Consider the following 27,755-nt stretch of genomic DNA (forward strand, 5'->3'; position numbering starts at 1 on the left):
GGCCGAGTACTTTGCTTCTTCATAAACCTTTTTTTTACTGAGCGGTGAAACAAAACAATGATAAAAACATTCTTGGTTCACTAATCCATAATTTCCACTTCATAACCGTCAATAGAGATTCGGTCTTCATGTGCAATCAGGTATTTCTGAATATCAAAGCGTCTTTCAAGACATGTATTAAGACATATGTGAAAATACTCTGTTTGGAATGATGATTGTTAAATTTTCTAATATTACATCAACTTCTACTTCTTCATTAAAAATTCCAGAATTTGTAAATTTGTAAAAATAAAATTACATGGAAATATATCTAATATAAAGTCCACTCTCAGTGTTTGTGGACTGGAGGCTTTAAGTCTCCACGTTACACTTGTGTAAACTGAACTGAACCGGGATCAGCTTCCAAAACTACTTGTGATGTCACAAATCATGCTCGTTGTCCTGCCTCTTAAAATCAGATTTTAAAATAGATAAATGTGAAAACAGTTTTAAAATGTTCACATTCATCACTCGGCACAGTGAAGCTCAAATATTCAACTGTTGGAACAAGAAAAAACATCATTTTGAGTTGAGGCGGGGGAACTTTAAGTATTATCACCCTCTTATTACAATACGATTGCATGAGAAGTTAATAAGGGGTTGTGTAGTATTACTGGAAAAAACTAAGCTTTATCTCATCGACACTTCTACTGTATGATAGTACTATTGGATGGTGACCAAACAACATTAGTTTTTTTGTCAGCTACATTCAGGTGCGCTTGATTTTGTTGCTCTGTTCGTGCTCATCTTGAGGTGAATGTCACGCTACCTCTGTGTTTTTCGGAGCATCATCAGTCAAGCACACCTTCAGTAACAACAACTATCTGAAGGGTTGGATTACAGTAGAGGGGGAGTTGTCTCCATGCTGGAGGTGGTTGTTGATCTTCAGGCTGTCCAACGCAACAGAAACTGTGACTGGGAGTGAAAAAGGGAAGAGTCGACTGAAACGAAAGAGTGAATGGTGAAAGGTGAAGGGTTTCAATCAACGTGAGACAACTCATAAAGGAAAAGGAGGAGGAAGTGGGGGAGTACATGCTATTTTGTTTTTATTAGTTTTTCTTCAAGAAACAGGGGGACAGGAAGTGAAGCAATAATCTCTACTGTTGGTATTAACAGTGAACTCAGTCTTTTTTGCAGTGGCATCAACATCACAAATAAAGGAGACATCGTAGACATTAATCATGGACTGTGGAGGGGACGCCATAACAGTGGTGAATAACTTAATGAGTAGACACTATTCACTACACACGTAGACAAAGTGATGTCATGATAACATTTAAAGTGAATGTGAATACAATGGAACAAACATAAATGTAAAGTCGGATGATATGGATCATGTTTGAACCCACTTGCTACAAATGTTGTTTACTTAAGAAGGAATAACTTTAGCTAGCAAAACCAAAATCATTTGTGGAAACCCCTAGTGGCGCTTGGCGGTATTGCAGTTTAAGGCACTTCCACACCTTTTCAGACCTTGAAGCCACGTCCACTTTTATATACAGTCTATGGTTTTACTACATTCAGCACATAATGCTATTGTGTGCACACAAATTACAATTCATTACCACGTTTTGATTCATTCGTGCCAATACATATAGCGACAGATTGCAATGCAGTGCAAGTGAGTTGTGATCGATGAAAACCCGGTCAAGCAAACTGCCGATATTGTGACTGTGAATTTTGTTATATATTATAATTTTATAATGAGAGATTTAAAATAATTTAATGACGAGCTAAAAGTTACAGTACAACTAAAATTGATCAGCCTGTTCTGTTTGCTTGGTTTGCAGTGAAGTCCACAATATTTGTAGCAAATGTGAAAACATTCATGTTTTTCATGGACGTTTCACGCTGATTTCATGACCTTTTTCTCAGTGACTCAACATTGCATCCTTTCGACAAAACACTTCAACTGTTACCTTTGGATTTCTTTTGTTTAGTGATATTTGATTCCTTCCTCTAAAGCCAATTTTCGCCTCTCTGCATGCCACAGTGTTACACAAACAAAAACAGCACCGGTAATATTTTGAGTTGGTACAATGTGACAAATAACTCCGTGGTGTCCAGTGAGATTTTTAATTATTGGACCAAATGTGAACATATCAATTATGTTGTTACATCTCTTAACCGTGCTCTGGATTTCTTTCTGAGCTGTTGGACGTCTCATGTTCAGATTCAGCACCTCAAGAGTTTCTTTTATATTCTACACAAAACATCTCACACATCCTCACGCCCTCTTTCTCCTCTCAGCTGTTTTTGTCATTTGTACATATTTACGACAAGATTTGGACCGCTTTTATTTTTTCTTGCCGCCCGCCTCTTCGGGGATGAAGACACTTACGGTGAAGTCCGCGCTCTCCGTTCCGTACTTGTTCTTCACCAGGATGCTGTACTTGCCGGAGTCTGACGTGTTCACGCCGGTGATGGTGAAGCTGGCGAACCTGCCCGACTCAAACTTGAGGATGCAGTGCTCGTCGGACGTGATCTCCCTGTCGTTCTTCAGCCAGGTGATCTCTGGCAGCGGATTGCCCGAAATGTTGCAGGTGAGATTGAGGGCCTGAGTTGAGTATAACACACAACATTAATATTTAACATTTGAATCACACTTAGAGCAGATATAGGCCCAGTGTCTTTCTTCAGGACAACAGGACATGGATCGTTGCGCAGGCCGCACAATTTCAGCTAAAACTCACTTTGCCCTCTTGTATAGTGACCACATCAGGCAGGCCTCCTGCTACTCGAGCACGATCTAAAAGAAACAATGTGAATTTCAATAATTTAAGTCGTGAATACTCATGTTCCATAAAATCAAATTCATCACATGCTGGGAAAATGTGAACATGTCATACAGGGAAAAACTAGTATGAAACTGTAGCTGCGGCATTTGAAACTCCGGTGAACCATCATATTATAATCAGTGCAATCAACATCATGACGCTTTAAAACTGGCAAATGCAAATTTGAAAGTAGCTTACTTCTCTCTGCAGTCGCAGCAGCTCTGAGGAAGTAACAAAAAGGAAAAGAGGGAGAACAAATTAGATCAAAGGTGCTGAGAATCACAAATTAAGGCTTAATTTGCATTCTTATGTTTTCATATATTTTCTTGCAATCAGTATAACTGTAACAGAAACACATGCTGACGTCATGTGTCAAACATCATGCATGCTCAGACTGTGGCTTCATAAAGCTAACAGTGATGAGAGGTTGGTAACTTACTTGAGTCTCTGGAATTCTGCAAAAGCGTCATCAAATGCTGCAAAACCAAAACATGTTGGTTTACTACCTCCAAAGAAACTCAGTTATATTTTTTGTGCAGCATGCAGTAAATGCAAAACACCACAAGGAGGAAATCTAAATGATGAAAAAAATAAAATAATCAAAAATCTCTGATCTGCAAGTGAATTGCACTTGTTGGAACCTGCCTGATTGCACTGACACTCTGAAACGTTAAATGTAAAACTATACATCCGAAGTATATCTCACCTTGACCAGAGAGCTCAACGGTCCTCCTGAGGCCACCTTTTCCGTCGTTGAACTCGATGGCATATTTGCCCGTGTCCTTCTCTGTGGGCTCCGTGATCTGCAGCCACAGCTGCTCTCCGACCACGCCGCTCTTTATACGGTCGGAGAAGGCGATCGCTGAATCCCTGTCATAGAGACCATACAGAAAAATCATACCAAGAAAATTCATTAATGCGAGTAAATACTGAAGCTACTTAATACACTCGTAGCTAAAAATGAAACTATATTTAGGAAGTCAATTTGCCTGTCAGGTTTCTGACAACTTTGGATCAATATTTTAAAAGAAATCTGCTTAATTACAGAAGTGAGGGGAGCTGTAACTAATTGATTTCCACATACATGTGCACATGCTTGTTCAAAAAACATAAATATGTAAACCAAGAACCCACTTGTAGTGCCATGTGACTTGGAGTAAATCGTTATAGTAGTTGACAAAGGTGTAGAGTCGGATGCCCTCATCTGTGCTTGTGATCTTTAGCGGAGTGGAGGAATTGGCTGCAAAAATAAAGAACATTTAGATACTTATATTGGGTTTAAAATTAATCATTTTGAGTGAATCTATGGACTAAATATCTCATCTTACCGATAAAATTGAAAACCTCATTCATCAAGTCTTTGAAACCTTGAAGAGAACAACATTTGATCATTCCAAGTGATTTATTAGCTATATTTCTTAATTCATTTATTAATGAGTGACCCTGGGAGGTTACCTTGATCTGTCAGATTTAGTGTGGACGTGTCCTTTCCTCTGTCGTCCTTCAGAACGACCTCATACACACCAGAGTCCTTCTTGGAAATCTGTCAGCGAGAGCAGCGAAGTGAAAGTCAACCAAAGGTCACCAACATTTTGAAAACTCATATTATTTGTATTCATCAGAAAAGGCAAGCTTTTCTCTTCTGCTAGGGGTGCTGCAGAAAACACGTATATATGACATGAAAGCAAAAAAGCCCACACACATTAACAAACAAACAAACTAACAAACAAACAAATCAATTTATGAAAAGCATTCTCAGGCAAAACCAGAAGCGGGCTTTGGCCCACGATGAAAACAGAAAAGTGATTCCAACTTTTAGTCTTCTCGGGACGTCAGCTGTGTCTGCGGGGGAGTCGCGCTGCAATGGGACAAATGTGACATCATGTTTATATGTTGCATTGGCGGAAGCATGAAGGCATGCCATCGTACTGGGACATACGTGTACAGACGATACGATGGGATGTGGATGGATGACACACAGAGGGGGTTAAATTTGAGAGAAAGGAGCAGATTAAAACAGAAAAGATGACAGAAAGAAAAGTGATGATGGCGTCTCAAATTTAGTGTGAATGAATTTCATGGATTTTTATGATATGATATGACATATTAAAATGATTTGAAAGAATGTTGATGGTGGTTGTTTGAAGAGTTGTAAATGTTTGAATAACCCGCTTTTGATGCTTTCTTTATTCCAGCTTACTCGACACTGAGCTGAAAGAGGCCCGTAAAATGTGAAGGATCCATATATTTTTGGAATATAAACAATCATATATGCGAATGAATACAGTGACAATAACACCGTACAGAAATAAACACGTATATAAACATGAATTCACACTTCACTCAGGTTTCTATTCCCATACTCTCACCTGAGCAATTTCCAGTTTCAGCACTCCCTCTGTGAAGCCGAGGTGTTCGTCTGCTTTGATCTCGTGCCCGTCTTTGTACCACAATGCGGAAGTCTCCTTCTTCATGTTGCCGACCTGGAAGGCGGCAGAGGAAGACGGATGGTTTGAGAGTCAAGACGCTCCAAAAAAATAAATAAAAGAAAACAAGAGCACAGCTGGAAAACTCTATCGAGCTCAAGCTCACCTTGCACTTGAGCACAACGCAGCACTCTGGTGTCACCTCGTAACCCAAGTACTCGATAAAGTGAGGGCCTGGAACAAACATGGCAGGTTCAACCACAGGAATCAAAAGACACGATGCAAACATAGACTATTTTGATATTCAGTAAATCATCTGTGTCATTTCTTTAAGAATAAATGCCAAATAGCTGCAGATTTACTGCTTCTTCTGTGGGAGTAATTCACCATTTTTTTTCCCCTTGTTGTGTTACAGACATATCAAACAATTGTTTGCTCACGAAAAAGACAAATTAATCGGGAAAATAATATTTTTTAGGAGTACCATACCTTGCTTTCTGAACCATTCTTTTCTCTGGAACTCTGATTCCTTCTGCAGCTGCTTGAACACTGCAAATTAAAAGAGATTTTATGGGTCAAAATGACATTTAATCTGTCCTAATAATCTAACCATGACATCTATATAATCTGATGACACCTCTTTGGTTGCTATTAAATTATATGACAGTGAATTTAGTTTGAGCTGCTCGTTTGCATCGTGATTTCTTAAATGTTTTCACTGCCCCCTACTGGTGAGAAATTACAGGTTCTGCATGGCTGCCTAATGCTGTATGTGTTGGAGGGCTGACATAATCTGCCAACAGCTGATACTTTGCACCACTTTGATAATTAGTACCCTCTTATTCCACATTAATATCAGTCTGTGGGTCACTTTAAGTGCAGGACCTTCACTTGTAGAGTATTTTCAAAGTGTGATGTTAGTGCTATAATTTAAGTAAAGGACCTGAATACTTCTTCCACTACGGTAAATAATAATTCGGGATAATTTTACAAATTTAAACTTTCATTGTGCATTAATCACAAGTCTTTAATATTATAGAAAACTATTTTTTTAAACTAAATTGTCAAATGATTTACTACATTTTCTCTATTTATAATTTTCTATTTTTTTTTTTACTTTGACTAAACATACCGTCTCCAATCAGCACCAAGCTGGATTGATTGGTAGCTTTCCCATCCTGCATCTGGAAGGTGTAGGTGCCCTCGTCTGCCGGGGTCAGAGACTCCATGGTCATCTCAATCACACCGGTGTTCTTGTCAAAGTTCATCTTGTATTTCTGCACAACAAGGACATGAAGGAGAACACTGTCTGAACATGAACAGTTTTTTCAGTTAAAAACACTACTAGAGCACTAAAAAAAGAAATAAAACAGAAGAGTTTTCATTCAGATTTTCACTGACCTCCCCCTGAGAGACAACATTATTATTGAAAACGTAATCCACTTTGCCGTTGGCAGATATCTTCTCCGCCTGCAGCCAAAATCGAACTCTGCCTTTCTCCAGCATCTCCACGGCCAAGTCTGACTTCAGAGGAATAACTGGGGTGAAGAGGAAGGTGAAGAAACAGTGAGTGCCAACTCAAAGAAAAGTCCAGTGTGTGACAGCAGAGACAAGGTGTGAAGCACTCACTGGGGAACTTGTGGTCATGACTGATCTGCAGCAGCCTCTTCAACTCTGACAAAGTACAAGAGATTCATAAGTAGAGATGATGAAGTAAAACCTGATGTCATGTTATTAGAAAACTGTTTACTATGGACTTACCCTCCTCGGAGAGAGTGTAGCTGGATGAAGCACCGTCAGTGTGAGTGACGAAACATGAGTAAATGCCGACGTCCTCCTCCCCGGGAGACTTGAAGACAGCTTTGGACCTGCAGAGGAGACACAGTATCGAAGTGATAAGAAAGACGCCGTTAGCGCTCAAATAGTCTCAACTTTACAAAAATCTGTCATCTCACATCTTTCCCTTGGTCTCTGTATCCACGCGGGAGTCGTCTGCGATTTCCTCATAATTCTTGGACCACACAAATTTAGAGTCGGGGGTCAAATCACAGCATTCAAAGTTCAGAGAGATGACGCCATCGTCATTGACGTCCACGACTATCTCTTTGGTGCCTGAAAACCAGAGGAAAAATTAAAATTATTGGTTACAGTTTGAAATAAAATGCATCACCTTTCGTACAACAATGCAAACCAAAGTGCTTCACAGAGCAAGATAAAAAATTAAACGTAAGAATAAAATAAAAAATAATGAGAAAAACTTTAAAACAAAGATTGAAACACAATAAAAGCCAAAAAATAATAATAAAACAGCCACTGCGGCAAAAAGCGGATTTCCCATATGTTTTTGTGGAGATTCGAGGCCTAGCCAGGAGGCCAGCAGAGGATCTCAGTGATCTGTTGGTCACATAACTTCAAAGCAACTCTGAGAGCGAAGCTGCTGCCAGGCAGTGCCATGATTTAAAAAAAACAGCAAAAGAATCTTAAAAAAAACAGTGTAATAACTTTAAAATAGACGAAATATGTTCTCTCTGTTTTGCAAGACCAAACTGGAGGTCATTGCAATCGTCCCGCCTCGATGTAATAAAAGCATCATCATCATCATCATCATCATCGGCTCATCCTACCTGGTTTGGTCAGAGCAAGGACTGGTTCTGTCTCCTCGGAGGTTTTTCCAACGCCGGCTTTATTCTGAGCGCGCACACGGAACACGAACGTCTCTCCCTCTTGAACATTTTTAATCTGCAACGTGAAAGAAGAACACCTGATGAAACTCCAGCCACACGTGAGCATGGATCTCTCCGAGAGATGGACTCCACGTGTTGTTCACCTTGATGAACGTCTTCTCCGTGGCCTTGGTGTTGACTCCTCTCCACGCCTCCACCGGTGCGTTCGCTTCCTTGATGTCGATGTAGAACCCGTTGACCGGATCGCGGCCCTGGTACACGGGCGGTTTCCACAGCAACACCAGAGAGTCGCTTCGCACCTCTCTGATCTGCAGATCGTGAGGAGGTCCTGTCCGAACCAAGGAATATTTGCCGTTTTTAACAATAAAAAAATGACAATTAAACATTAAGCGATTAACAAAATAGTTGCTTCATGTTAATTCATGATTTCAGATGGATTTAGGTGCAAAATCAATGGAATGCTTGTTAGAAAAAAAGAACAAGAAAGTAGAGTAAAATGGATCATTATTTTTTTTATTTTATTTTGTTAAAAGGATTTTATGTTCATGAAAACAGCCCAGTAGGTGAAAGATGTGGTCCAACCCACCTGGTACTGCGATGGTCCACTCCTCACACAGGAAGGTGTCACTGGGCCGCGACGGGATGCCGACACCCGCCATGTTGGCTGCTCTCACCTGGAACTGGTACTTCTTGTTCTCCAGCAGGTCAGACACCTGTGGACACAAGGACACGTGGAGACGACACCTTGGTCATGAAGCTGAACTTTAGACTTGGATTTAGAAGTGTTTCTTCTAAACTCACCCTGTAGGCCCTCTCGCTGACAGCCTTGACGTTGGCCTCATGCCACTTCCCCGGCACGCCATCGATGACCTCACGGTAATCCACAAAGTAGCCGGTGATGTCAGCGCCGCCGATGAAAGTCGGTTGCTTCCAGGCCAGCACCATGGAGTCGTGCACACACTCCAGGACAGTGATGCCATAGGGTGGAGCAGGAGAGGCTGAGACAGAAGATTTAAATTAAAACCACACGGCCTCAGCAGGGAAGCTGATGTAATGGGAAACTGAAGCACTACAATCAAGTGATACTTATAATTCTTTTTACTGCTGCACAGCGGCTCTAATTGATTTTTAATCTTGTAACTTCGGAAATATTGTCGAGCTTCATGCTGCCCAGCTAGCCCCAGAAAACCAACGCGCGCCTCAGCAGGCGATAGTGAGTTACGACCGTGTCCAGTCTGCCCTCAATCCAACTTTGGAGGAAGAACAAATTGTCTCCTGTCGTTGAATTAAACTGTAAACAGAACAATGGCTGAAACTCTTGGCAAACTAGAAGCAAAACGAGAGCGATTGGAGTCGGAGGACTTGGAGGACCGCTGGAGTTGCTTTCCGCCAGCTGCGTGCGAGTCAAAGAATGAAGTTTGACGCTAAACTCGTGTCGTTTCTTTTAGACTGGCAAGTAAACAGCTGTTAATGCTGACATTGGAAATGCAGCGGTAGCTTATAAAGTTAGCAAATTGTATAACTTTACTGACTGCTAAGATGTTATTTCAGCTGTTTGATACGCGGTTCAGGCCTGTTAGAAAACTGTAGGTTGACCGTCTACCAAACGATGACAATTTTATAACAAACCAATTCAAAACAGATGTTTAGTAAAACTAATAACAACACAAACTGTACCAAAAATATTTGATAGATTTATGATTTTGCTGTTGCTGTATTCTTGTTGCTGTGGTCTTCTAAAAACAGAGATAAGCAAGATACAAGAACATAAACTATAGGCTTAAGTAATAATCTTTGTTTTTAAAGTCAATTAAAAACTATAAATATACATAATGTTATAATCATCGGATATAAAAAAAAAAAAAATGCCAACCACTAACTAACAGCAGGGTGAGAATACGCAACATTTAACTCAATTGCTAAAAGTGTGAGAGCTGAACTGACTGCAGACTGGATATCACAGTGACTCACTGTCGCCTCTTAAGGTACAGAGTGGTATTACAAGGCGATATTTAAATCTAACATATTGCACCTTTAAAAACAATTGGAGGTGAATACCTGCTGTAATCAACTATTGTCAAATTCACATTCACAGCTGTAATGTTCATCATTACACTTCTGTATCAGAGGTTGAATGTTGTTTTTGTTTTGGGAAACATTACCGTTCCCGATGTCTACATGCTGTTTATGAAGCCACATAAAGATAGAAACAGGACATAACGGCTAGCTTGTCTCCATCTTAAAAAGCCCACTAATTATGAAAAAGGTTTGAAAACCATGACAGGCCAGCGGGCAAGAATTCACTGTCTTGCTAAACCACAAATTATTTATTTTTTTCCCCCTTTTTACCATGGGTTTTGTTTTAAATTAAATAACCGCTGGTTTTAAGATAAACTAAACTGAGCTATTTCCTGGCTGTAGTTTCATATTCATAGAAGACAGACAAGAGAGTGGCATCAATCTTCTTACAGCTATAACGCTTGACAAGACAACAGATAAACATAGTTGAAAATACACTTAATTAGAAAGTATAAGACAGTTCAATATTACAATGTATTTGTAAAGAACACAGTGATTTTAGGGACTATAGGTTGAAGACGTGACTGTGAGCAAGAGGTCTCTACAAAAGCAGGATGATGTAACATGGTGGTAATAAATTTTCCTGTCACACAAATATTCACGTGAACTTGACACCCTCCCCCGATTAGGGGCGAGGAGTTGGTCAAAGTGTCCGAGAGGTGGACGTCCACAGTGCGCTCCCAAAAAGGTCTCAGGTCACAAGTGTCCTGCTCTTGCGTTGGTTTGGTTTGACCCACTTTTCAAGTGCAAGGTGCGAGTTACTGGCCCCTGCTGTGAAACGCATCTGCGTGTTTGTGCGTTAAAAGTGCTCAGAGTGGCGGCCGGTCCTGAGGTCACTGACACCAGGCCACCGAGTCAGCAGGTGGTGGGAGGGCGGTGGGCAGGAAGCGAGACTGTGTTGAGTTAAAAACTAGGTCAGGTGGTGTTTTACAGTGACTTACCTTAAAAAGAAGAACATCAGCGGAGCAGTTCACCTACTGATTATTAATCACTGTATGTCAAATACCTGTTGATATTACAGAACGGACGTGACAGCCTCACTCATCACTACGTATTTTCGTGGGAGGAACTTGTGTTTGACTTTGTGGTTTCGACCGAACGCTTTCCATCTGTGACCGGTGCTCACCTGCCGACTCTCTGCTGGGCCTCGCTCTCTCCCGATTAGCAGAAGCGTCTACAGAGAACTTACGTGGCTGCTGGGCCTCAGGCTCACCGGCTCTGTCCACAGCCGGATCCTGAACCTCAGCAGTGACTCGGTCTAAGTGCGCAGCTGTGATTTTGTCAGTAAGTGGGTCAGAAACTGAGCCTGACACAAACTCTGAGAGCAGTTCTTTTGCCAGGTCAGGGGCCCGGGACGCATTGCCTCTCTTGCCCCCCTTGTTTTTACTCTCCATGGGGTCGGGCTGTGCGAGGCCTGAGTCAGCGGCCCCGTCCCCCTCCCTGGCTTCAGCATCAACCTGAGCTTTATTGCACTTTTGCTTAGTGTCAGGGGGGTACTGGACAGTGTCATGCGTGCCCGTCCAGCGAGGACTGTGCTCAGTTAGTCGGCCCACGTTACCCCCCGGCCCCATCTTCGGCAACACACCGTGTAGGATGCCGCCCCCTACGGGTGTTAGCAGAGAAGAGCAGAAGAAGCTTTTTTTAAAACAGGCAAAAAGATCCGTTCACAGCTCACATCTCCATCCCACGACATTCGAAGAAACAAGCATAAACATACGAGAAGCAATATTCATCACATCATCAAATACGGAACAATGTCTTCATCTGACTGGGAGTGAAAATGAAGACATGACCAACGAGTGACATCCACGTGAGGAGGCTTCATTAGGGATTACGAGAGCATGCAGGCGTGTAAAGTAGAGCAGTGTGGGTGTGTGGCTTTGCGCCGACCCTTTATGAAAAAACTCTGGTCTTTAGTAACGATGCCAACGGATTCCATCACCTCTTAGATTTCATCTCCAAAGATGAAGTAACTGAGGCTGAAGACTACAGCACACAGTGATCTAATTCATATGAAGTAATGCTGTGTTGTAATTTATTGTATTTGTTCTATGGTTTGTTTTTTCTTGTCATTAAAAAACTTTGAGCCATACTTTCATTAAATGTGATATGTACTGTTAATAAACTTTACTAGTAGTGGAAGTAGCAGAATAACAGCTCATGAAATTATTTGAAGTTTTAACGTGTGACATTAACAATACTTCTGCCTACATGATGAACACGTTGGCTTTTAAGTGTGTTTCATAAGGGACAACAGAGCATGCCGCTCAGCACAAAGCTGACCAGTGAATGAGTGACATCCACAGGCTGAGAGCTGAGTTAGTCGTAATGCAGAGAGATTTTAGGGAGCACATGCAGGAGATCAGAGAGAGCATCTGACAATAATTACAACAGTGGCATTGTTTCTGTTACTGCCGTGTGCAGTTTGATCACTCAGTGTGATTTTGCACACATTTGCCATTTCATGATATAAATAATATTTTTTTTAAACAAAAGCAGTGATTTCAGCCGCATTTTCCAGCCCCATTATGTGTACAGGTTGCCAGATCGGACTTAAACCAACACCTATAGAGACCCTTGAACCAATACTGATATTAGAGAGTAAAAGAATTTAGATCTCAATATATTGACCAAAACGCAGTTATCAAACACCTGTGACAAATATATGTAATGAAGGAAGGATATTTTACAGTTTAATTAAGAATTTTATGGTCCAAAGTGACATCAATGCAATAAAACAGTGAACTTCACTGGGAATTAAATAATTAAAATATTAAAATAATTTTAAAAAATACAAATAAAAAATTATTTTTCTCCCAAGTATCTTTACTGCTTTATGTTTTGTAAGAAAAAAAAGGTTTTCTTATCTGACAACATAAATGTCAATACCAGGCGTTGTATCTGTGATCGGCAAACATCAGCTGATAAAATCTGTTGGACTTCACGAAGATCAAGAAAAACAAAAGAAAAATGTAATGTTTAATCACAGAGCTACAAACAGATATTATCGTAAAATGGGGAAAAAAAACTTCATGAACCCTATGTCCAGTCAGTCTCAATTATACTTCTAGAGTTTGAATATGGCATCATATTTTGTTGAAAAAAGCCATCCAGATGCTGCAAAAATCTGTGTAAATTTTATCCAGCCAATCTAACAACAAGTAGACCGGTCTGGCAGCACTGTATGATGTACAATGACTGTGATGTGTCTGAGTGTATTTTTAAATAACGATTTTATCGTCAGCATGACACAGTAGAATCAGTTGAACAGAACAATACCACTGTCAGATTAGCTGCCAACAGAGTTAGGACAGGATAACCGGTACCGGTAGGTGGGAGAGGTCTGTGTGTCGGTACCTTTAGCGCCATGTGGGGTTGCCGACACGTCTTGTGCCCAGGATAGGTGAGGGGAAATGGGGGGGGGGGGGGTTGTGATGGCGGTGTGTGACATTGGGCTGGTTTGTAACGACCGCTGAATTGGATCGCATTGACCCAAATTAGAGGAAGTCTACAACTCCTGACCCTGACCCCGCCTCAGGCTGCGCAGGGAGGAGGAAGCGGAGGAGGGGAGGGTGGATGTGGCTGGACACGGTGGTGGGTAGGCGGAGCACACAGCAGTGCAGAGTAATGTGACAGGGTGACAGAGTGGTGGAGAAAGTGTGGGAGCGTCGATGCTGATGATTTAAAGAGCTGAAGACATCTTTCAAGAGAACAATAGGATTCCACAACAATACCAAGAAAATGCTAAATATTGCATTAAATTTGTAATATTTTTTGATATTTTAAAAGAAAATTCTCTCTTTAGGACCAATACTTTAACCTCAGTCATCACTCTGAGATGTTTTTTGTTGAAATTCCCTATTTTCAATCAACTGCTGATCCAGGGTACTTTGAATTGAGGTTCAGTATTTCTGATGGCTTTCTAACAATCTGTAGAAAATTGTCTTTTTTTTCCAGATCTGTCATAAAATGATTTCTAATAGATCTCATTCTAATCTCATTTTCAAAAGCTGGCCGAATGAGTATACTTATTTTTAATAAATAGCTCAATGTCATGGCAAAGCATGTAATACACCCACCAGTCCACTAGAGAGTGTCTTTGTGACGCCTGGGGAGGCGTAAAGAGACCAAAGCTAAGCACTCCAGGTTTAAATATTGTAAAAATGTCCAAATGAAATGTTGCCTGTGCTAATTTCTACAAAATATACAAAGCAAAATGTACTTAGAAAATCACACTGCAAGACCTGTGTTTGGTTTGCTGTTGTGTTTTTTTTTTTTATGTCATTCAAGGGAGTTTTCTTTTAAGATACAAACCTGTATAGAAATAACAATCAACTAAATTTCTCAGAGTCCTCTGACTACTGGATTATCTTATTGTACTCAGATGTACAGGAGACCATCTGTTTTACTCACCAATAGCAGCCTTCACCTCCACCGGCTCTGACTCCGGGGAGAACTGGCTGAGCCCAGCGGCGTTCATTGCCCTCACCCTGAACACGTACTTCTCTCCGGTCATCAGCCCGTGACAGATGAACCTGCAAATACATTTGATTAAATGTAGGCTATATAGTGTCCAACAGAACTGGTAAAAAAAAAAGAAAAGGACAGAGGAGTAATTTTACCTGGTGCCCTTTACAGGCTTGTTGTTGCAGGGCTCCCACACGCTGCTGCCCTGAAGACTGGTTTCAATGTAGTATCCAATCAACTCTTTGGCATCACAAGAAGCTTCCCAGGACACGACAACTGATGTGTCTGTGTTATTAATGGGAACAACTTTTCCTGGGGCAGATGGGATATCTGTGGACCAGAACATTTTATATTCATATTTAATACAAAATCAAACCAATATTTAGTGTGACCTAGCCTTGTATTGTAGCCGGGTATTATCTGACCTAATTTCACTTTGAAAACAGAGAAAGAAATTAAGCATTTCTGTTGGTCAGGCTTTGACGCCCCCTTTACTGTGTGATGGATGAGAATTATCTACAATATTTTGTGTGTCTTCTGACCGAGCTTGTCGCCAACTGTGGTGGCCTCAGTTGGGTCGGACGGCTCGCCGACGCCGGCAGAGTTGCAGCAGCGGACGCGGAAGCAGTAGGAGTTCCCCTCGGAGAGATCAAACAGAGCAAAGCGAGGAGACTTTACTGGGATCTCTGTGTTCACCCTCTGCCAGTTGTCTGTGCCGGAGACACACTGTCGAACAGAGAGGAAAAGGTCAAACTGTCATCGATCACAGAAACACAGGCAGGTCAGATGCAGAAAAAACGGGTTTGTAGTTTAAGTGTTTTGGTAGATTATAAATGGTTTCAGTAAAATATGAAAATAAGTTGTTGAAAAGTTATAATTTACCTTTTCCACGTAGTACATGACGCCCTCAAGGCCTTTCTCTCCGGGCGGCTTCCAGCTCAGCACCACATAGTTTTTGGTTGCCTCAGTCACCTGCAGCTCCCCAGGTCTGCCGGGAACAATGCCCTCTGAAGGATAAAGAGTTGAGCGGAAAAATGGGCAAACGTCAGCTCCATGTCACTGTTTTGTACAAATCGTGACATTAAAAATGTGACTTCCTACCTGCAGGCTCCTCCTCTGTGACAATGATTTGGCCGGTCCAGGGAGCAGAAGTACCTGACAGCATGTACAAGTTCCTCACATTATCTATGCCGGGATTTTTAATGATCTACAAGTTTTGATAGTTTTATATTTTGTTCTATTGTTCACTGTTTTCTAATTGATCTATTCTCAAATAAAAAAAAAACAGTGCTTGCTGTTGCCTTAAAAAAAAAACACAAACAAACTGAACATTCACAGCAGAAATAAAATTATTTGAAAAGATTCCTAAACATTTAAACTAAAAAAAAAAATGTGTAAAGAAATTCCCCTTTTATATGGATTTACTATCATTACTTACATTTCCCTAACCCTTTTGCTAACTCTATTTATTGCTTTTATTATTCTGCTATCTTTTATGGGTTAATGTAACTCTTTAAATATGGATAAGACTGTCTAAGGATGTCTTTAACCAGACATACAGTCCAGTCAGATTCCCAGGCTGCGATACCTCTAATGCGGGCGCGGTCAGCTGGGTCCATGGCAGCCACCGGCTCGGACACTCTGGACGGGTGGCTCATGCCACTCTTGTTGACGGCGCGCACTCTGAAGGCATAAGAGCGGCCCTCCACCAATCCAGTGACGGGGAAACGGGCGAACTTGACGGGAGTGTCATTGCACTGGATCCAGTGGTTGGTTCCAACCTCACACCTGTGCACAAATATTCAAATATCAATTGTTGACACTTTTTTTTATTTTTATTTGGGCATACTCAAAATGCTTAAAGACCACTTGTCAGTCAAAGTATCACCGAGACTGTATTGTCTCCTTTCCTCTGATTTTTGATTGTTAAGCTTGAGTTTCTCTAATTGTATTTATTTTCTGTGGTAGTATCAATTTGTCTCATATAGCTTTCGAAAAATATGAAATGCACCATTTCATGTGTGCTTTAGGATTTTCCAAGGTAAGGAAGAACTCACAACCCCCCCCTCCTAACTCTTACCTAACCACTTTTGTACTTTATCAAATGACCACCGTCAAATGACCTCTTCTGCCCTGGTCATTGGTGTTTTTCACACCGAAATGATGCAAAACGTGACACTGATACAGTACCCTCTAGTGGACAGACCGATGTATGACATGCTTTGGTGTGATACTGAGCTGGAGCTGTTTGTAATAGTATTGGACAAGACAGCAGCTCATCGACCGACCTGTCCACAAAGTAGCCCAGGATGGAGTTGCCACCGTCGACTGCTGGCTGCTTCCAGGTGACAATGATATAATCCTTGTTGGCGTCCAGACAGCGCACATCCAGAGGGGCTCCAGGAGCTCCTTCGACCTCAGCATCAGCATCTAACAGATACAGTAACGACACCATCAGGACTCTAAGTGTGAATACTCTTTCTGTGCATCTCTGCCCTTGTTTTTATTCATCTTTGACCCATCAGTTTGACTGGATGCTTGTTTTACAGCGTGTGGGCGAACGGTGTCGCTGCAGGGTTTGATGCCAGGAAGGTTTCTAAGCCCTGAAGTCAAACACAACCCTACGGCAGGAGGACAGACTTAGCAGTAGCCTGCTCTGAACTGGAAGGGGATGAAAGCGGTGACTCTTAAAGAAACACAACACGGTCTGCTGTCTGTGGGTAAAATTAGGGCACTTTGGACTACAGGCAAAGGTTGTATCACAAAATAAGAGTATGTATATTAACTGGGTATGTGGAGGTATATACAGTAACTTTATTACTTAAACAACAAAGACAGATCATGTTTGTTGGCTCACAAAGACGTCTAGAGATTGCTGTAAAGAAACTGGGCCGTCCGTCGGCTCTCCTTAAAGCAGATATTTGCGCGCACAGCCAGACTCATTCCTCAGCAGAGCTCTCTGAGAATAGCATGACAGCAGAGTGGAGACGGTACCTGGCGTCTTCTTTACTGGGCGACCCTGAGCTGTAACAGGACAACAGTGTTTTCTTCATACTTAGCATGGCTCCTTTGTAAAAGCTGAAGCCTCAAAGGTCAGATTGTCCCTGAAGGCAGCTAAGATAAGCCTCACTGACCGCTGTTTCCATGGTATTCAAACAGATGCCAGAGAGTTGCCACCCTGTGGTGTCTCTATTAGATATATTAAAACCACTCACTCTCATTCAGACACTATGACTGTTAGATGTGGTATTATCATCGAGTGCCAGGGAACGCACTGTTGTGGCTTTGACCTTGATCTGATGAGAAATGTAATATAAACAAAGCTAATGGAATCAGGGTGCATTCGGCTTGTGTTGACGGATTGCCGTGAAAATGTTTGCGGGAAATATTTTAAATATGTAACATTGGACAGAATTAAAGGCTTTAAATATTTTGAACAGGCTCTATTGATGTAAGATATGTGAAGAATGGTCAGCGTGATCATGAATGAGCCCGAGTTTAGATAGTTTAGACTCAAAGCATTAGAGAAACAGCTGGATTATTTAGGTTATTTAGTAGAATAGCAGGTGAGCTGGGGCTAAGCAGCAACCAACAGTGACTTCACCCATTGGTTATAAACTGCCATCATGAAGCCTTGAGTTCGGATTTAGTTCTTGCTAGTTTGAAGCGGTTCGGAGCGAGAAGTGACCATATTTGGAAGAGCTGGAGCGGAGCTAGTGGGGAGTATGACTTGATCCGATTAGAAACCTGATGACACTACGTCCTGCCCACCTACAGCGGACACCTTACTGCACCACGGGCCTGTCAATCAAACAGACACGCCCCCAAAAACACAGCTTTTAGAGGCCTAATATCTGAATAATGATAGCATTATTTTCGAATGGACCACTAGAAAACTAATAAGAAGAAGCGACTTCAGCTAACAACGCCATAATAACTTGTGGGAAAAAACTATTGACTTTGTATTTCATGAGAGAAGTTGAATGAGAGTCTATGGAGTAAGAGGTTGTTTTAAAGGCAACTCAAGGCGCTTCCTCATTGACCTAATTTTTCAGACGTCCCATCCACTTTTATACACAGTCTATTGTTGAGGCTGTGGGACGTTTCTGGATTGGCTGTGTAAGTCTATGTGAAACAATACACGAGATATTGCAGATGCAAACATTTCGTTTAATCTCCCATCTAATTCAGCTCTTCATTAGAAGCAAACCTTCAGGAAGGGTGTACCCACCTCTGACAAAGATGTAGGCTGAGTAGGTTTCATATCCAGACTTGGTGGTGACGCGCAGGGTGTAGAGGCCCTCGTCCTCTTTGTTGAGGTGTGTGAGTGTCAGCGTGGCTCGGTCTCCGCTCCAGTGCATGTGGTTCCATTTGGAAGGAGACAGCAGGACATCTGGAACAAAGGCCAGTGAATATTAGAAAAGCATCCGGTTTAAAGACGCTTTTTAAAGTGAGTCCATATCACGGCAGTAATTTTCAGGGTCGTCTACCTACCATCTCTGTACCACTGCACCTCTGGCTGGTAGCGGTGCAGCGTAGGGTAGATGATGACCGTACACCCCAGACTCATGGTCTCACCCTCTCTTCCAAATGATACACCAAACTTATCAACAATGTGAGTCTTGAAGGTGACGCCGTACTCAGATACTGGGCCATCTGTAGAAAAAGCACGAGACAGCAGAGTCAGAGATTTGGCTGGTATTCTCATACTCAAAACTGTTAGCTCACACGTAACAGTGTGTCTCGCAAATTCAGACTAGTGGAAAGACTACTGTGATCAAACTGAGTGGAAGAACACAACGTTGCACTTTAAAAGGGACAGAGCGTCATCACATCAATTATCAAACCCACAGAAAACCCAGAAAGAAAACATGAACAATAAGCTGGATCAAAGCATTTGCAGCCAGACAGGAGAAGGTGTAAAAGTGAGCATGTATTAGATGTGTAAGGATGATGGACAAAAACACAAATAAACGCCAAAAGAGTGACTCTGGACCTTCTGTACAGTGCTCGCAAAAAGAACCGTGGAAATACGTCATGCATCAAACAGTGAAGCACAACAGACGTGTGAAATCCTGCTTTGACTCTTAATAGCCAAGAAAGTCAGCTGTTGAATTAGGTGAAAGGAGGACTACAGGTTATTTATTGTGTGCATTTAAAATATTTACAGTGTCCACAGAATTAAATGATGACAATAAAATAATTTGTACCAATATATTCTACTCCGAAAGATTTATTTAAGTAGACACCATTATAGCAAGAAGCTGTATTCTTATTTAACAAATATGCACACGAAGAAAGTCACAGCAGGAAAACTGTGTAAAAAAAAAAAAAAAAAAAAAAAAAAAAAAAAAGGAAAAGCCAGAAATTGCAAAAATACTTTAGTGATTCATGAAAATATTTTAAAGTAATTTTACCTGAATTACATGAAGACACGAGCTTACAAAGTTCCATACTACTAGTGTTTTTCAGTCGAAAATGCAGAATTTTATTTTTATTTTTCAAGACTAACTTTTTAAAAACTTGCATTTTCAGGTGAATACTGCGAACCTAACTGTGAAACGTCTACACAGACAGGAGTGGCCATGCATGGACACGTCGTGGAAACATCAAGTTCACCAAAGTGATTTCAAAAGCACACTGCTGGGACCCTGTTACCTTCAGTTCTGGCCCCTGCATTGCCGCCGCAGCATCAAGGAAACAAAAGAGTTGTTAGTGCAGAAGCACCCACTCTTCCTCCACCCAACATCTGTCCACCCAACATCTGTCCACCCCCCCGCTCACCGCTCAGGTCAGTCAGAGCACTATCACACAACTGGGTAGCTACGAGAAGCGTGTTAGCCCCTTTTAGCCCATTTGTTTTTGTTTAACTTCATCAACTTTGCTTTAATCAGCAGCAGGCAGAAGTTTTCAGCAGTAAAACAACAACTGCATGGTACAAACACAGCAGCAAACAGTAGACAAAGTTGGCATGTAGAGGTAGTAGAGAGTAAAACAGAGCTAAAAAAGACAGTGAATTATGGACCATTTTTTGAGAAAGCAACATCACACTTACGTCTGGGTGCTGGCAGGGACTCATCAATTTCACCTTTGAACCCTGGGGAGAACAGCAGCAGCGACTATTAATAGATACAGCACATACAGAGTGTTGTGTGACACTAGTGATGGACTGAACGTCCAGTATCATATCAGAACCGTATGAGATGTCACATACAACCTCTAAAAGTGACAAAACTTTAAACAGTTGATTTGGAGAACATAAAATCACTTTTTTTTTTTTTTTTTCCTTTGGGTTTTAATTTGTTCTGTGAGTACGTGGGGAGCGACGGTGTCGGGATTTGCCGAAACCTACTCTTGACAACGACGGAGGCAAATGCAGACAGCTCTCCCTTGGAGTTCATCGCAGAGACGCGATACTGCGCCGTGTCATCAAAATCACATCTGAAAGAGGAGAGCATCAGCTGATCAACAGGACACGCACATTCTTTCACTTAAGGGGTCCACGTGTACGGCGCCCTTCCCCCACCTCAACCTCAGCCTTTTCGCCCATGTAAATAACACCGAGTATGTGAACGCCAACTGTAAAGCGGTTCCATAACTCCGGGCCAGGAATACTCTGGCAATAAATAGACTCCGCTGGTGATGTCATGTGCACCAGGTGTTGTGGCTCTCTGTACACGAAAGGATCTGTGCATGAAAGTGCGCAACAGAAACCGTGACTTTGACCTCAGCAGACACGTCGTACCAAAACGTGAGAAAGAAAAACAAAAAAAAGTTGAAATGGACCGATGTGATCTAGACTAACTTTTAGACATGTTTTCGTCTGTGGCAGCCGGGGAAATGTTTCGGATGTTATCTGGCTCGCAGGCCTCTGTAAGTCAGATGGGGACGAAAGGATGTATCAACATCCACCACAGCACACATCAAGACCGTGGCTCTACAGACATACATGTCACTTCTAAATGGGACCAATCATGTTTAAGTTGATGTTTTAATTGAAGCGTACTTAAAAGACTACATTTGTTTAAAGGGCCCCACCTTTTGTCAATATTTTATGTGTATGTTAATATTATGCTGCTATGTTTTTATTGGATAGCTATAGATCTTTTTAGATAGCATTACGGCATATTGGGTTGTGCTTATTGACTGTGTCGGCCAATCACTTTCTTGTCTGATCTTAACTCCTCCCTGGGATCTTCTTGACCGAATTTCAATATTTTGGCGCCAATCATTGGCAAAGATGGCAGACAGTTGTGAACAAAAATGTCAACTTTATTTTATTTCTCTAGAAACACCGCAGGAAACATCACTGACACTAATTCAAAGCTTTTCAACAGATCATTTACATCTGTTATCAAGGTAAATAATCTCAATGGCTGTGTTAAACTCAAGTTGAAAAGCAGGAGGATTGCCTTCTTCAGGCTTCGCAAGCTGCATGAAAATAGTCGAATTTTACTCGATCTACACATTCAATATGGCGATGATGTCATTGATGGTAAACTATGGCACATTATGTTTCTGTGGCTTTTTGACATGAATTTATTTGAAGTACTGTGGATAAGAGAGGCTACACCTACCTGTTAATCTCCAGTGAGTGCACGTTGTATTTGCTCTCAAGGTTGTACTTGCCAGGGTTGGCAACGGGATCAATGGCCACATTGTTTTTATACCTTGTAGTGGAAGGAAGAGAACATAGAAGAAGACAGGCCAAGGGAAGCAGAGACAGCTCAAATAGGATGAAACAGAATCAAAGGAGAAAACGTGGAGCCATGAAAACTGTCTCAAGGAAATGAGAAGGATGTTTAAAGGACAGACTTGTGGTTAATGTTGCTGGGGACGTTTGTCTGTGACCTACCAGACGACCCGGGGGTCGGGCCAACCGCTGACAGTGCAATGCAGCCGCACACACTGCTTCTCCCACACAGTGTGGGAGCGAGGTTTAATCACAAACTCCGGGGTGTGCATCAGGCTGTCTTCGTTCATGCGCTTGAAGTGCTCCTCGTGTTCATGGATCTAAATATAGCAGAGTGACTCACTTCAGAACAGTTTTACTTTTGCCAACCACAAACTTGTTATACCAAAGAAAACATCCCCTCATGATTTCACAAAGAATTCACAATGCAGGCTCCAAGCAAAAACAAAAGCTTTTACATTCACAAATAGAGCAAAATCACATCTTTTCTGACACATGCAAGATGACACGTGTCATGACTGTGCTGTTCATTACGTCCTGTGGATGACCAGAGGTGTCGAGGCCTCGTCTATTTGAGCACTATCCAGTAACTCAGCACATAATATGACAACACCACCGGGACACTGCCTGCCTGTGTCTCAAGAAACGCAATCTTCTGAGGAATTTGTCACGCAGTCATGAGGGCTATCTGGCAGAGTGGAGACAGATACATGCATACAGGGGCTGACTGTGGCTTTTATGATGCTCATTGAATGGCTGGGTACCACTTCATATAATCACCCGGGGACATAAATAACTCCCTTGTGAAAGGAGTAGTAATAACAACCGCTTAGCCACAGGCGCTTAGCATTCCTAAGTAGTACTGCCACTTAATTGCGGTCAGTAATACTGCTATAAAAAATAATGTAGTTGTAGCCTGATATTATATTTAAAAGACTGGCGTCTTCTTCTTTTTCACAGTGATGTCACACACAGAGGAGACGTTTTGTGATGTGTTAGAATAGGATGGTCTTCTGTGATGTCACAAGTAACAAAGTACAATATGATATGCCTGAAGCCAAATGGTCTTTTGTGATGTTACACTTATCTGATGCCAATCTGTGATGTCATGACTGAAATTTGTTTAGTACTTCGATTTTAGAAGTGCAAAAAAAGAAATTGTTTTGCCAGTGATGTCACAGATACATAAGGTCAGTTTGTGATGTCACAACTGAGAAAGAAGACTATCTGTGATGTCACAAAAAGGACAGGTCTAAAGCTGTGTCTGAGTATAAAGTCCTTAATGTCATTGAGAGGAATAGTCAACTGCGATGTCATGAAGCAGAATGTTTTACAATGATGTCACAGATACATAAGTTAGTCTGTGATGTCACAACTGAGACCAACACATCTGTGATGTCACAAAAGGGACAGGTCTACAGCTGTGTCTAAGTGTGTCTAAGTATAAAGTCCTCAATGTCAAAGTCAGTCTGCAATGTCATTAATTGGTCAACTGTGATGTCACTAATGTAAAAAGCCAATCTGTGATGTCACGGCTAACATTTGTTTACTGAGACTGTACAAAAACAAACTTGTAATGCCATGAAGGGCACTTGTTTTTAGTGATGTCACACATACGTAAAATCAGTTTGTGATGTCATAACTGAGAAAAACCCATTTGTGATATCACAAAAGGGACTGGTCGGTGTGTCTGCTCAAGTATGAAGTCAGTCTGTGATGTCATGGAGACAAATGGTCAACTGTGATGTCACTAATATGAAAAGCCAGTCTGAGATGTCATGAAGCAGATTTATAGCAGTTTTATAGTGATGTCACAAACAGAAAAAGTCTGCAGGTTTTTTGCAAAACACACCTCGAACAAACACCGCCGAATGAAAACAAAAGGTGAGTTATGTGTCTGTAGTTTTTTGTGTTTCTTGTTGGAGACAACATGGCCGTCCTGTGTGATCTCATTACAGTGATAAATCCTCCACTGACCCTTTTGTTCAGAGAGATGCGTTCGGCCGACTCGCGCATGGCCTCCCTCCTGGAGATCTGCTCTGACCTCTGCATCTCCAGACCACTGGTGAACATATCCCTGCGGGCCATGTAGGCAGAGGTGTCCCTCACTCTTGCTTCGTCTGTATCTGAAAATCCTGCAGCGAACTCTTGACTAGGAGTCAGCAGAGGAGAGCCGAGGGTGGATGTGGGGGGGTAAGGCATCGCATTAAAACTAAAACAACAAGATGTTGCAAAGCATTCTTGGATTTCCAGGAGTTTATTACCTGCTCCTGAAGATGGGCACTACATAGCCGATGATTTGGTTCTCTTTATCCACAGCCAAGTAAGTGGGCTTGGCTCTCTTGGGTATGGTGTGGCTTAGTCTGCTCTCCTCCAGCCCAGAGTGTGAAGACAGTTCAAGTCTGAGACATACAGAGTACCATCAGCCTGGCACTCAGCCAGACAGTGCACCTAACAACATGATACAAACGTGTGGGGATGAAGCCAAGGCCGGGGGTTGATGAGTTGTAGATTAAAAGGAAGTGGTGGTGATGGTTTAGTTTTGATTATAGGATTTTCTTTTCACCTCTACGCACCTCAATTGTTATGTTTTCGATATCAGCAAAGGGCACGTATGTACGATGCACCTGCACTCTGTCTGCTGTAGGTTTGTTTGTGGCAACACTATCTGCAGCTCTGGAGAGCTGGGGGTGGGCATTCGCAGTATGAGATAACAAGAACTCTATAAGGAGGCAGGGCCAAGAAAGGTAACGGACCAGCTGCCCTGATTTTTCTCCTATCTATCTGGGTCAGTGTCCCTTTAGCTCGGCCTGTGTTTATTCACTCAACTTTTACAGCTTCATGCTTCTAAAATCTCCTATTAAGATGATTTATGATACAGCAGCCTGTGAAATGACAGTGGTCATCCACATTATCCCACATGACATGAAACATGCATGAGCACAAAAATACAGCGGTAAGAGCATTGTGGTATCTACCCTGACTGTTAAAACATCATCACATCATAATCCTCCTCCCCTCTCCTCTCCTCACGGCAGCCCAGATTCAGGAGCCGTGGGCTGCCCAGCTCTGAGTGTAAAGGCAAAGATCAGATGGTGTTAGTAAAACCTAAGCTCTCTGACCTGTTCACACTCTCCAGGCCAGTGTATTTAAAGATTTGCCAGACACTGTAATAGATAGGGTCGCTGTAAATGGGAGTTCTGTTGTCTCTAGGATAGAAAAGCTCAATATACTCCATCAACTCAACCATAAACAGTTAGTCTGGGAATTAAATGATAAAACTAAGCTACTTGACACCACTCTCGTTTGTCTGCTGCACACCTTGCTCTATTTTGTGGCTTTTTGACGATTTACCTTCACAAATATGGCTTTTTTTTGTACTTTCCACTAACTTTCCTCTCTAATATCTAAGACACAAACACAAACACTGACAGAAAATCACCTCTGATCACATTTGATCCACGTAAAGTCTCCTGTAGAAACCACTGACCAATGCACTAAACGAATCTGAGCAACAAAACCGACCACTGATGAACAACAGCTCCTCTTGTCTACCGTAAATAAAAGAGAAACAACCTAGTTTCCAAGACGTAAGAATCAACGTGAAGGTGATCCATGAAATGGGGGTTGAGTTTGCAAGTGGACAAGACTGATAAACTGTTGCTTCTTCCTTTCACTCCAGCATGGCATGCGCAGGTCAAGATGCTATTTCAGTCAGTGCCATATATCATAACTCGGCCATTACATAACAGTGCATTTCCTTACAGTTTATCGAATAGCAGCTCTTGCTAGAAAAACTAGACAGAAAAAAAGGAAGAAAAATTGTACTTCCCAAAATCAGTCTAGTTACTTGGAGATGCTTGAGTTAAAGTCAGCATTCAGAGAACCACTCAGAGAATCGCTCAGGCGTCATGCAAAGAGCTTCATGCAGGATTCAGCGCTGCTTTCAGTCACTGTAAAGAGCGGTAATCCTCCGGTGCGTGAGGGTGGATGGAAATTAAAGAAAACTCAAGAGGGGGAAAAAGATAGTTACTTGGTGTCAAGGAAATATGATCCCAGAGATGTGACATGGGACGTGATCCAACAAGGGTGATGGAGGTGAACTCGATCAGCTTGATCGGGTGTGCGGGGGATGGGAGGATGGAGCGGGGTGGGGGTGGGGGGGGTGGATGGTGGTGTTAGGGAGGTAGTAGGGCTTTCCTGGAACAAAGAGGTGGACTGATGATCCTCCATCCACCCCCCCCCACCCCCACCCTTTCCCCCTCCTTACCCCCTGCTCCTACTGGTGGTAGAGGCAGCGCTGCCAGCAGTGTATCTGCTGCTGAACTGGTACTGGCTCACTTTAGACTCCGTCTCCTTGCTACGGTAGCCACGGTCGTAGTGGCGATGGCGCTTCTGGTAGAACGGTATAGATCCAGACATGGTGCAGGCCGCTGCTCGTACCAGCCCAGAGTTTCTTCCTGTCTACCTGTTTGTCTGTCTGGTGGTTAGTTTGTGTTCAAGAGCAGGTGGACTGACTGTTATTATAATACATGTTGGGGTCATCATAAAGTTTTAAACTCTATTCTGTTGAATATGGATAAAAAATAAAAAATAAACTGTATTAAGTGTAATGAAACTATTCTAGTCTCTAGTTCCTGGATGAAAAAAGAAATCTACAGGGAATGATCTTTCAACCATCTTGAAACCTGTAAATGAATTCCTGCAACATCAGCTTCCAAGACATGATATCAGGCAATCAGGCACTTTCTCAGCATGCTTAGACATATGCAACAACTTCATACTGGCACATCTTACCGCTGCGGTGGCCACTTACCCCGGACGAAACCCCTCAAACTCCAAGTTCTAAAGGAAAAGATGGTCCAACTCCACACTTAAAGCTTGAAATCCCAGCAAACCTACAGGTAGGTGCGTACAGGGCTGCAGTCTACACAACAAAAATAATATTGGCCCTCGCCAGAGTGTCCAAGCAGCAGTCACAGCCTTTTATGGTGAAGGTGGAGATAAATATAGCTGGGAGAAGAGCTGGGGGGGCAAGTCAACTCCCTGTAGTGCAACATATTTATGGGTGCAGGTATTTGATTGTGAGCATAACTGACTGATATGCAGGTAAACAAAAGGCGGCTCTTCACTGTTTGTATTACAATTTAATGTCATGTTTTAATCTTTTAATGTCATTTTGTGGTCATTTTATCTATTTATGTATGGAATGTATAACATGTTATTTTTTTACATTGACTTTACATTCATTTATTTATTTTTTCTATTTGTTTAATCTCCTACAAAGGTAAAAGAAAAGTCATACATTATGGATATGACAAAGTCTATATCTTAAAATCAGTCACATCCTCCAACTTTCCTCTGAGGCTCAATGATCCCCAGTGTTAGGATTTTATATTTAATTCAGTATTTCTGATGTTTTTGAATTTCTATACAAGTCTATCAGACCTCGTTGGCATACAGCCCACATTATGCCACTGCTCTTTAGCCGCCTTGTGTCGGCTTTTTACAGCACCAGTCTCAGCTGTGATTGTTGCTAACTTTAGCTATGCCGTTGTTATTTGCTTCACATTCAGCAAGTGCCAGTCAA

At 41.9% G+C, this 27,755-nt stretch overlaps 1 protein-coding gene across 5 annotated transcripts; it reads right to left on the reverse strand.

Annotated features, from left to right (window-relative positions):
* Positions 1–1,068: 1,068 nt before the first annotated feature.
* Positions 1,069–27,117, reverse strand: myom1b (myomesin 1b). 5 transcript variants are annotated; one of them, XM_069159588.1, is made up of 37 exons: positions 26,982–27,117; positions 24,430–24,567; positions 24,143–24,317; positions 22,328–22,485; positions 22,050–22,142; positions 20,825–20,913; positions 20,528–20,569; positions 18,967–19,128; positions 18,704–18,865; positions 16,761–16,902; positions 16,061–16,260; positions 15,574–15,627; positions 15,355–15,479; positions 15,015–15,198; positions 14,628–14,802; positions 14,419–14,540; positions 8,728–8,924; positions 8,513–8,639; positions 8,070–8,254; positions 7,867–7,981; positions 7,198–7,354; positions 7,004–7,110; positions 6,872–6,916; positions 6,644–6,780; positions 6,375–6,519; positions 5,732–5,791; positions 5,409–5,476; positions 5,186–5,299; positions 4,630–4,674; positions 4,272–4,359; positions 4,145–4,183; positions 3,951–4,056; positions 3,523–3,686; positions 3,256–3,292; positions 3,015–3,037; positions 2,733–2,788; positions 1,069–2,596 (listed from the first exon to the last, which is right to left on the reverse strand). In XM_069159588.1, exons 3-37 carry the CDS (start codon positions 24,251–24,253, stop codon positions 2,336–2,338), a joined length of 4,095 nt encoding a protein of 1,364 aa, XP_069015689.1. In that variant the 5' UTR covers positions 24,254–24,317; positions 24,430–24,567; positions 26,982–27,117; the 3' UTR covers positions 1,069–2,335. The 5 variants fall into 5 exon arrangements, with proteins under 5 accessions (XP_069015689.1, XP_069015686.1, XP_069015687.1 ...); XM_069159585.1 differs by lacking the exon at positions 26,982–27,117 and adding an exon at positions 26,436–26,967; XM_069159586.1 differs by lacking the exon at positions 26,982–27,117 and adding an exon at positions 26,120–26,314.
* Positions 27,118–27,755: the final 638 nt, after the last annotated feature.

This window comes from Embiotoca jacksoni, unplaced genomic scaffold (assembly GCF_022577435.1).
Source record: "Embiotoca jacksoni isolate LCO1_2020_lvr unplaced genomic scaffold, fEmbJac1.0.p SCAF_25, whole genome shotgun sequence".
NCBI lineage: Eukaryota > Metazoa > Chordata > Actinopteri > Embiotocidae > Embiotoca > Embiotoca jacksoni.